Source organism: Ranitomeya variabilis, chromosome 5 (genome assembly GCF_051348905.1).
Source record: "Ranitomeya variabilis isolate aRanVar5 chromosome 5, aRanVar5.hap1, whole genome shotgun sequence".
Lineage (NCBI taxonomy): Eukaryota > Metazoa > Chordata > Amphibia > Anura > Dendrobatidae > Ranitomeya > Ranitomeya variabilis.
Window position 1 is genome coordinate 674758737 of NC_135236.1, and position 11936 is coordinate 674770672.

Consider the following 11936-nt stretch of genomic DNA (forward strand, 5'->3'; position numbering starts at 1 on the left):
ACTGAGGGGCTTCACTAGGGTCTCTATTTCTGTATGGTCATACGAAAAGGAATGCCCTCGCCACAGTACATGTCCCTCTTACCTGATTTTCAAAGTCTGGGGTTCTGCCTTGCCAGGCCACATATTCTGGGCAGGATTTCCCCCTTAGGCTCTCACCTCATGTAGATATGGAGATAATTCTGGGGGCACTGTGGTCAGCGCTGTTATAGGGGCACTATAGAGGGAATTTCAGAGGGGCTGATGATGTGAAGGTACTGAGGGTGTTAGTGATGGGGTATAGTGGTGAGGGCACTACATGGCATGCAGACTGTATTATGCATACCTCCCAACTTTTGAAGATGGGAAAGAGGGACAAAGTTAGCGGCGCGCGAAGCGCGCCGCGGCAAATTTTAGGCCACGCCTCTGACCACACCCATTCATAATTAGTCACACCCATATCCACGTCCCAACTACACCCATTTAGCACTGCTGATCACACTGTTTCATATACAATAGTTATAAACAAAAAAATATGGCCACACAGTGCTCCATACTGTATAATGACCGCACATGACGCTCCATACTGTATAATGGCCACACATGACGCTCCATACTGTATAATGGCCACACATGACGCTCCATACTGTATAATGGCCACACATGACGCTCCATACTGTATAATGGCCGCACATGACGCTCCATACTGTATAATGACCGCACATGATGCTCCATACTGTATAATGACCGCACATGATGCTCCATACTGTATAATGACCGCACATGATGCTCCATACTGTATAATGACCGCACATGATGCCCCATACCGTATAATGGCCGCACATGATGCTCCATACTGCATAATGACTGCACATGATGCTCCAGACCGTATAATGACCACACATGATGCTCCATACTGTATAATGGCCACACATGACGCTCCATACTGTATAATGACCGCACATGATGCTCCATACTGTATAATGGCCGCACATGATGCTCCATACTGTATAATGACCGCACATGATGCTCCATACTGTATAATGACCGCACATGATGCTCCATACTGTATAATGACCGCACATGATGCTCCATACTGTATAATGACCGCACATGATGCCCCATACTGTATAATTGCCACACATGACGCTCCATACTGTATAATGACCGCACATGATGCCCCATACTGTATAATTGCCACACATGACGCTCCATACTGTATAATGAACACACATGACGCTCCATACTGTATAATGACGGCATGCATACCGTATAATGGCCCCACATGATGCTCCATACCGTATAATGGCCGCACATGACGCTCCATACTGTATAATGACCGCACATGATGCTCCATACTGTATGATGACCACACATGATGCTCCATACTGTATGCTGGGTGCACATGATGCTTCATACTGTATAATGACCACACATGATGCTCCATACTGTATAATGACCGCACATGATGCTGCATACTGTATAATGACCGCACATGATGCTCCATACTGTATAATGGCCACAGTTCTCCATACTGTATAATGACATACAGGCACGCAGCTCACACACACACGCTCACACACATGCACACGCACACAGCTCACACACACGGCCCACACACACGCAGCACACACACAGCTCACACACGCACGCAGCTCACACACATGCAGCATCACACACACAGTATCACACATACACACGCAGCATCACAAACGCAGCTCACAAACACATGCAGCTTTGACACAAATGCATCACATACGCAGCCTTCACACACACACCCATCACACACACACGCAGTCATCACACACACACACGCAGTCATCACACACACACACGCAGCCATCACACACACACACACACGCAGCCATCACACACACACACGCAGCCATCACACACACACACCCAGCCATCACACACACGCAGCCATCACACACACACACCCAGCCATCACACACACACACCCAGCCATCACACACACACACACCCAGCCATCACACACACACCCAGCCATCACACACACACCCAGCCATCACACACACACACCCACAGCCAGGTTGGCACTAGGAGGGTGCTGGCTGGCACTGTTAGAGGTGTTACAGTGCTACCTGTGGATGGAGAGGTGCATGGACACACTGCACTATCTGGTTTGCAGGCTTCTCCCTGCCGCCCCTTATCCGCCATACACAATGCATGCCGGTGTGTGCCGGTAATGATGACCGCCTCCCTCCCCCTCACACGCCGCTGCCGCCTCCGAGTGACACAAGGACCAGACTCTGCGCCTCAGCATCGGGTACCACAGATTCCCGCGCATGCGCGTTGCGGTGCGTGGTGGGGGAGACACCAGGCTGGAGTCGGCGCCGCGCACGCAGCTGGTCCCTCCTTCCCCGATCTCCTGGCCCAGATTTACTAAACAAAGGCTGCAGAGTGTGATCATGCCGGCCGCTTACGTCACTGACCCCGCCCGGAGTGCGGGACTAGTCCTAATCGTCTCTACGGCCCGGAAGTGGGCGGGGCTTCACCGGCGGCCGCAAATTCGGGATTTTAAATGCCCGAAGCGGGACAGCGGGACCCCGGTGCCAAAGCGGGACTGTCCCGCTGAAATCGGGACGGTTGGGAGGTATGGTATTATGGGGTACTTTAGCTCCTGTAATGAGGGCACTATGTAGCATAACGGGGGCTGTGGTCCAAGTTTTTGAAGGATGGGCTTATGTGCCCTCTCCCCATTCCCCTATAGCCATATACCGCCATACCGCCTCCATGCGTTGTCCTCACAGACACTTTTCCAGTGTTTTCAGTAAGCACTCGGCTGTTTTTTTTAATCATCACTTTCGTCTTCATGTCAACACCATAATAAACAGAGATAGGAACAAATTAGGCGCCGTGTGCTCGTCACAAGACCCGGGATAGACGGGCGTGATGAGGGAGTGTGAGGAGCTGCTGCTACTAGTAAAATCTCTAATATCAAGATCTGCTGAAATACTTTGTGCTGCTGGGAACCCTATAACTTGTCTAATATCATGACATGTCACATACAAGCCATATATCGTGACACGAGTGCAGAAATAACTGTCAGACACATAATTAACATGTATGCTTAAATACTCTGCAATGCTGTAATATGTATGTATACAGTATATATTTATAGCGTATAAACCTACACACCTTGTTTGTGTAGTTTGTGACAGGTGTCTTTCCAATATTTGCCTTCATGTTATCAGTCACGTTGTTTTTCATATTCTATAAGTGTCACAAGATTCTCAGCTGATAGCGAAGGAGAAAAATATCCCAACCCAGAAACTAATATTATTCACAGAACTGAGAAGGAATTTCACTATAAACAGTAGAGAGACCGTCAGTACTATGCACGCCAGATAAATAATAATACTGTCCCATGTACAAGAATATAACAACTATAATACTGCCCCATGTACAAGAATATAACTACTATAATACTGCCCCTATGTACAAGAATATAACAACTATAATACTGCCCCCTATGTACAAGAATATAACTACTATAATACTGCCCCTATGTACAAGAATATAACAACTATAATACTGCCCCTATATACAAGAATATAACTACTATAATACCGCCCCTATGTACAAGAATATAACTACTATAATACTGCCCCTATGTACAAGAATATAACTACTATAATACTGCTCCTATGTACAAGAATATAACTACTATAATACTCTCCCTATATACAAGACTATAACTACTATAATACTGCTCCTATGTACAAGAATATAACTACTATAATACTGCTCCTATGTACAAGAATATAACCACTATAATACTGCCCCTATGTACAAGAATATAACTACTATAATACTGCCCCTATGTACAAGAATATACCTACTATAATACTGCTCCTATGTACAAGAATATAACTACTATAATACTGCTCCTATGTACAAGAATATAACTACTATAATACTGCTCCTATGTACAAGAATATAACTACTATAATACTGCCCCATGTACAAGAATATAACTACTATAATACTGCCCCCTATGTAAAAGAATATACCTACTATAATACTGCCCCCTATATACAAGAATATAACTACTATAATTCTGCCCCCTATGTACAAGAATATAACTACTATAATACTGCCCCTATATACAAGAATATAACTACTATAATACTGCCCCCTATGTACAAGAATATAACTACTATAATACTGCTCCTATATACAAGAATATAACTACTATAATACTGCCCCCTATGTACAAGAATATAACTACTATAATACTGCTCCTATATACAAGAATATAACTACTATAATACTGCCCCCTATATACAAGAATATAACTACCATAATTCTGCCCCCTATGTACAAGAATATACCTACTATAATACTGCCCCCTATATACAAGAATATAACTACCATAATTCTGCCCCCTATGTACAAGAATATAACTACTATAATACTGCCCCTATGTACAAGAATATAACTACTATAATACTGCTCCTATGTACAAGAATATAACTACTATAATACTGCCCCCTATGTACAAGAATATAACTACTATAATACTGCTCCTATGTACAAGAATATAACTACTATAATACTGCCCCTATGTACAAGAATATAACGACTATAATACTGCTCCTATGTACAAGAATATAACTACTATAATACTGCCCCTATGTACAAGAATATAACGACTATAATACTGCCCCCTATATACAAGAATATAACTACTATAATACTGCTCCTATGTACAAGAATATAACTACTATAATACTGCCCCCTATGTACAAGAATATAACTACTATAATACTGCTCCTATGTACAAGAATATAACTACTATAATACTGCCCCTATGTACAAGAATATAACGACTATAATACTGCCCCCTATATACAAGAATATAACTACTATAATACTGCTCCTATGTACAAGAATATAACTACTATAATACTGCCCCCTATGTACAAGAATATAACTACTATAATACTGCTCCTATATACAAGAATATAACTACTATAATACTGCTCCTATGTACAGGAATATAACTACTATAATACTGCCCCCTATGTACAAGAATATACCTACTATAATACTGCCCCCTATGTACAAGAATATAACGACTATAATACTGCCTCCTATGTACAAGAATATAACTACTATAATACTGCCCCTATGTACAAGAATATAACGACTATAATACTGCCTCCTATGTACAAGAATATAACTACTATAATACTGCCCCTATGTACAAGAATATAACGACTATAATACTGCCCCCTATATACAAGAATATAACTACTATAATACTGCTCCTATGTACAAGAATATAACTACTATAATACTGCCCCCTATATACAAGAATATAACTACTATAATACTGCTCCTATGTACAAGAATATAACTACTATAATACTGCCCCTATGTACAAGAATATAACTACTATAATACTGCTTCTATGCACAGGGATATAACTACTATAATACTGCTCCTATGTACAAGAATATAACTACTATAATACTGCCCCCTATGTACAAGAATATAACTACTATAATACTGCTCCTATGTACAAGAATATAACTACTATAATACTGCTCCTATATACAAGAATATAACTACTATAATACTGCTCCTATGTACAAGAATATAACTACTATAATACTGCTCCTATGTACATGAATATAACTACTATAATACTGCCCGTATGTACAAGAATATAACTACTATAATACTGCTTCTATGTACAGGGATATAACTACTATAATACTGCCCCTATATACAAGAATATAACTACTATAATACTGCTTCTATGTACAGGGATATAACTACTATAATACTGCCCCTATATACAAGAATATAACTACTATAATACTGCTCCTATGTACAAGAATATAACTACTATAATACTGCCCCTATGTACAAGAATATAACTACTATAATACTGCTTCTATGCACAGGGATATAACTACTATAATACTGCTCCTATGTACAAGAATATAACTACTATAATACTGCCCCCTATGTACAAGAATATAACTACTATAATACTGCTCCTATGTACAAGAATATAACTACTATAATACTGCTCCTATATACAAGAATATAACTACTATAATACTGCTCCTATGTACAAGAATATAACTACTATAATACTGCTCCTATGTACATGAATATAACTACTATAATACTGCCCGTATGTACAAGAATATAACTACTATAATACTGCTTCTATGTACAGGGATATAACTACTATAATACTGCCCCTATATACAAGAATATAACTACTATAATACTGCTTCTATGTACAGGGATATAACTACTATAATACTGCCCCTATATACAAGAATATAACTACTATAATACTGCCCCCTATGTACAAGAAAATAACTACTATAATACTGCTCCTATGTACAAAAATATAACTACTATAATACTGCCCCTATGTACAAAAATATAACTACTATAATACTGCCCCTATGTACAAGAATATAACGACTATAATACTGCCCCTATATACAAGAATATAACTACTATAATACTGCCCCTATATACAAGAATATAACTACTATAATACTGCCCCTATGTACAAGAATATAACTACTATAATACTGCTCCCTATGTACAAGAATATAACTACTATAATACTGCCCCCATATACAAGAATATAACTACTATAATACTGCCCCTATGTACAAGAAAATAACTACTATAATACTGCTCCTATATACAAGAATATAACTACTATAATACTGCCCCTATGTACAAGAATATAACTACTATAATACTGCCCCCTATGTACAAGAATATAACTACTATAATACTGCTCCTATGTACAAGAATATAACTACTATAATACTGCTCCTATGTACAAGAATATAACTACTATAATACTGCCCCTATGTACAAGAATATAACTACTATAATACTGCTCCTATGTACAAGAATATAACTACTATAATACTGCCCCCTATGAACAATAATATAACTACTATAATACTGCTCCTATGTACAAGAATATAACTACTATAATACTGCTCCTATGTACAAGAATATAACTACTATAATACTGCCCCTATGTACAAGAATATAACTACTATAATACTGTCCCTATGTACAAGAATATAAGTACTATAATACTGCCCCTATGTACAAGAATATAACTACTATAATACTGCTCCTATGTACAAGAATATAACTACTATAATACTGCTCCTATGTACAAGAATATAACTACTATAATACTGCCCCCTATATACAAGAATATAACTACTATAATACTGCCCCTATACATGGCTGGGCTGACTCTCTGCTGATGTGCTGTATTTTTTCAGGTCAGCGTTGTGGCCATCTTGGGTTTGATCCTGCTCTGTCTTCCCTATCAGACTGACGAGAGAACGTCCGGACAATTTGCCTTGAAGGTGAGTGCGGTGATTACGGTCCTGTACGGTGTATAATGGCGCAGTCGGTGTTATGTGACGGTGTGGACGTAATGTGGATCAGTGACTTCTCCCCTCCGCCGTCCTCACTTGCCCTGTATATTGATCAGTCATAAGATCTAAAGTTAACAAGGAATTTGCAGTGGAGAATTGTGTGCGCTCCTGGGGTGTTTTCTCGCCCCGGGGTCAGACATGTGAGTTTTCTTTTGATCATGTTTTCTTTCAAACTGTCTGTAAAGAATAAGATTTTCGGTTTCACCTGTGGGAAATGTCGAGTTTCAAGTTAACATTGTATTAAAATATTAAGTTAATCAATTTTACAAATAGTTTTTCTGAAAACCCCCCCCCAAATCCTGTTTTCTGTATGCAGCTCTCACACAGTGCTATGTGTCTCCAAGGTCAAAGATTTAGAAAAAAAAAATAAAATAAAATCCTCTGTAGTCTGGTTCTACCGGCGTGACTGCAAAATCAGACTACAAGGGTTCTGTTTGTAGTCTGTTACCATGGAGACATATAGCAATACATAGGAGCTGCATACACAAAATGGTAATTTTTAATTAATTATGTTGATTTTTTTAGATCACTGTAGGTCTGGTTTGGCTGAACCCTAGAAGGGGCCCCGTTTATATTTCATCGATAGGGCTACTCTCCCACTTTTTGAGATTTTCTTGCCTCTTTTCCAGCTGCTGTATTTCCTGCTCAGCGCCCTGAGCTTGATCATCTGTGTCCTGGCCGTGGCTTTTGCGGCTCACCATTACACCCAGATCATCAAATACACATGCAAGATGGCGGACGACTCGTGTCAGTGCACCCTAGACCCGTCAGACCCCCTGAGCCGCACCTTCCTCTACCGGAACGTGGGCGACTGTGACGCCGTCACCACCACCATCAAACTTTTTGTGCTTTTGCAGATGTCTCTGAACCTGTTGCTCGCCCTGGTCTGCCTGGTGGCCTGCTTCATCATGTGGAAGCACCGCTACCAGGTCTTCTACGCGGGCATGTGGCTCCAAGGTTCATCGGCCCCCGAGACCCCTCAACAGAAGGTCTAACGAGGAGAAGCCAGGTGGAACTTATGTCAAAGCCCAATTCCCCAAGAGGACCCCCACATGCCCAGAGGTCTCTCACTCCTCTAATGATCCGGCCATATTTTGTAACCCCTGGATTCCCAACGGGACCCCTAAATGCCTTACAAAGAGACTCCATTTTCTGTGCAGGACCCAACAGTCTATTGATTCTACAGAAAACAGGGTGTAATACCTCACTTCTCCTGCGGGAGTGCTGCAGACAAAAAGGACACTTGCTACCAAGTTCCTGCTCCGATCACAACTGATCGTTGCCGTGTTGTAGCACCTCGAAGTACCTTACGAACTAAAGAAGCATTGAAAAGTGGACAACCCCTTTAAGAAGATATTCTGTGTTATGTTAAAGCCATATTTAAAGGGCATGTCTGCCGCCAAAGTGCTATAAATTATTTTACTTCCTGTACACAAGAGTGGTACAGCCCAACGCCATTCTGGTTGTCGTACTCTGATCTCTTCTTACATCAGGTCGTATACTCTGGTCGCTACCAGAGCTGCAGTCGAAAATCTGTTTTCCTGCTGATAGATTTAGTTATAGGGGAAAGATATATAGGAAATGTAGATATACAGTAAAACTGAGACAGGAATTAACAGAGTTGTATTGCAGCTTTGGAGGTGACTAGAGAGTGGCAAGATTAGTACGGAAGAAAGTGAACTACACAGTAATCGCATCTACTGAACAACACAATCATCAAAAATGGCGACAGCTACAACCAAATACGGAGAGGGAGCGGAGCGATCATTGGACCGAGGGGGGCTGGTACCAAAGAGAGAAGGAACGTGAGCAAGATGTCAAAGTCATCAATGAACAGTGTAAGAAAAGGCAAAAAGTGCAAAGAAATCCTGATATATAAAGAAAAAAAAGAATAATAACGTTTATTATACAGAAATCCCTGTGTCCTCATAACTATATCAACTGCATAACTGTTATATTCTTGTACATAGGAGCAGTATTATAGTAGTTATATTCTTGTACATAGGAGCAGTATTATAGTAGTTATATTCTTGTACATAGGAGCAGTATTATAGTAGTTATATTCTTGTACATAGGGACAGTATTATAGTAGTTATATTCTTGTACATAGGGGGCAGTATTATAGTAGTTATATTCTTGTACATAGGAGCAGTATTATAGTAGTTATATTCTTGTACATAGGAGCAGTATTATAGTAGTTATATTCTTGTACATAGGGGCAGTATTATAGTAGTTATATTCTTGTACATAGGAGCAGTATTATAGTAGTTATATTCTTGTACATAGGGGCAGTATTATAGTAGTTATATTCTTGTACATAGGGGGCAGTATTATAGTAGTTATATTCTTGTACATAGGAGCAGTATTATAGTAGTTATATTCTTGTACATAGGAGCAGTATTATAGTAGTTATATTCTTGTACATAGGAGCAGTATTATAGTAGTTATATTCTTGTACATAGGGGGCAGTATTATAGTAGTTATATTCTTGTACATAGGAGCAGTATTATAGTAGTTATATTCTTGTACATAGGGGGCAGTATTATAGTAGTTATATTCTTGTACATAGGAGCAGTATTATAGTAGTTATATTCTTGTACATAGGAGCAGTATTATAGTAGTTATATTCTTGTACATAGGAGCAGTATTATAGTAGTTATATTCTTGTACATAGGGGGCAGTATTATAGTAGTTATATTCTTGTACATAGGAGCAGTATTATAGTAGTTATATTCTTGTACATAGGGGGAGTATTATAGTAGTTATATTCTTGTACATAGGGGCAGTATTATAGTAGTTATATTCTTGTACATAGGAGCAGTATTATAGTAGTTAGATTCTTGTACATAGGAGCAGTATTATAGTAGTTAAATTCTTGTACATAGGGGGCAGTATTATAGTAGTTATATTCTTGTACATAGGGGCAGTATTATAGTAGTTATATTCTTGTACATAGGGGACAGTATTATAGTAGTTATATTCTTGTACATAGGGGCAGTATTATAGTAGTTATATTCTTGTACATAGGAGCAGTATTATAGTAGTTATATTCTTGTACATAGGGGGCAATATTATAGTAGTTATATTCTTGTACATAGGAGCAGTATTATAGTAGTTATATTCTTGTACATAGGGGGCAGTATTATAGTAGTTTTATTCTTGTACATAGGGGGCAGTATTATAGTAGTTATATTCTTGTACATAGGGGGCAGTATTATAGTAGTTATATTCTTGTACATAGGGACAGTATTATAGCAGTTATATTCTTGTACATAGGGACAGTATTATAGCAGTTATATTCTTGTACATAGGGGCAGTATTATAGCAGTTACATTCTTGTACATAGGGGCAGTATTATAGTAGTTATATTCGTGTACATAGGAGCAGTATTATAGTAGTTATATTCTTGTACATAGGAGCAGTATTATAGTAGTTATATTCCTGTTCATAGAGACAGTATTAGAGTAGTTATATTCTTGTACATAGAAGGCGGTATTATAGTAGCTATATTCTTTTACATTGGTCAGTCTTATAGTGGGTATATTGTTTATAAGGGATATTATATGAACAGAATATCAGCTGACTTTCCCTTTAATTACCAGCTCTTCTATAGCTCCAGGAACTGTAGGGCTAATCCTCATGTGACACATCTGTAGGTGTCCGGACATAATCCTCGATCATGTGAAGCTCAGCGGGAGAATGTGTCATACTGGGGTGAAGGGTCCAGGGATTATTAAATAACATAATTAAGGCTGCTCAGTTCCGACTTAACACCTTTGCCCACTTCCTATCCTGGAATGGAGAGAGCTGCCATTATTACATTGTTTTATTAACCATTTGATAGACCCCTGTCTCTTGTGGTTGCTGTGCACACCTCACGCTTCATGTGATAATTCTTGATCTCTGAATTTAGCCTTTTCGTATTTGTAATTGTATCTGTATTCTGGAAAGCTGGTGGCCTTCCCATGTACATTTATGTATCTTCTGGGTGAGAAGCTCTTCGGAAGCTGTGAGATTATGACTGCCCTTTTGCCCCATTATCACCTATTCTGAGTCATCAAATCCCCGACACTGTCGTAGACGTCGACCATAGTGTTAAGCCGTACTGATTTCTGGCTATAAGGGGCCGGATGAAAGAACTTTTACTAAAACTTTCTATCTGATAAATCCAATACTATATATTTAGTGATTCCATGATGAAGAGGGAACAGAATATCGATAGATAAATTTACACTTTTGGGCACCGCAATGGGAACGACAATTGCCCTGTATTACCCAGTAGTTTGGACTCTGGCTGCTTCCATGTAGTGTCTGGTGAGTGGCCATCATCAAGTGTGTTTCACCCCCTTTAATGCATCTGCCTGTTACTACTAAAGCACCTAAACTGATCTGAATGTGATTTTAGGTTATCAGTATTATGCCGTTAAGTTTCCAGGTCCCAATATAAAATTTGTAACTGGGCTTCTACTGCTACCAAGTGCCCTTTAT

The 11936-nt window shown here is 39.3% G+C and overlaps 1 protein-coding gene across 2 annotated transcripts in view; it reads left to right on the forward strand.

Annotated features, from left to right (window-relative positions):
- The window catches only part of SSPN (sarcospan), a 32453-nt gene extending 23051 nt beyond the window's left edge, over window positions 1–9402 (forward strand). Inside the window, exons 2-3 of one of the 2 annotated variants that reach the window (XM_077266871.1) lie at window positions 7290–7376; window positions 8078–9402. In XM_077266871.1, coding sequence (XP_077122986.1) covers window positions 7290–7376; window positions 8078–8443 — 453 coding nt within the window. In that variant the 3' untranslated portion in view covers window positions 8444–9402. The remainder of the gene's footprint in view (window positions 1–7289; window positions 7377–8077) is intronic. The other variant, XM_077266870.1, reaches the window with a different exon arrangement.
- The last annotated feature ends 2534 nt before the right edge of the window (window positions 9403–11936 follow it).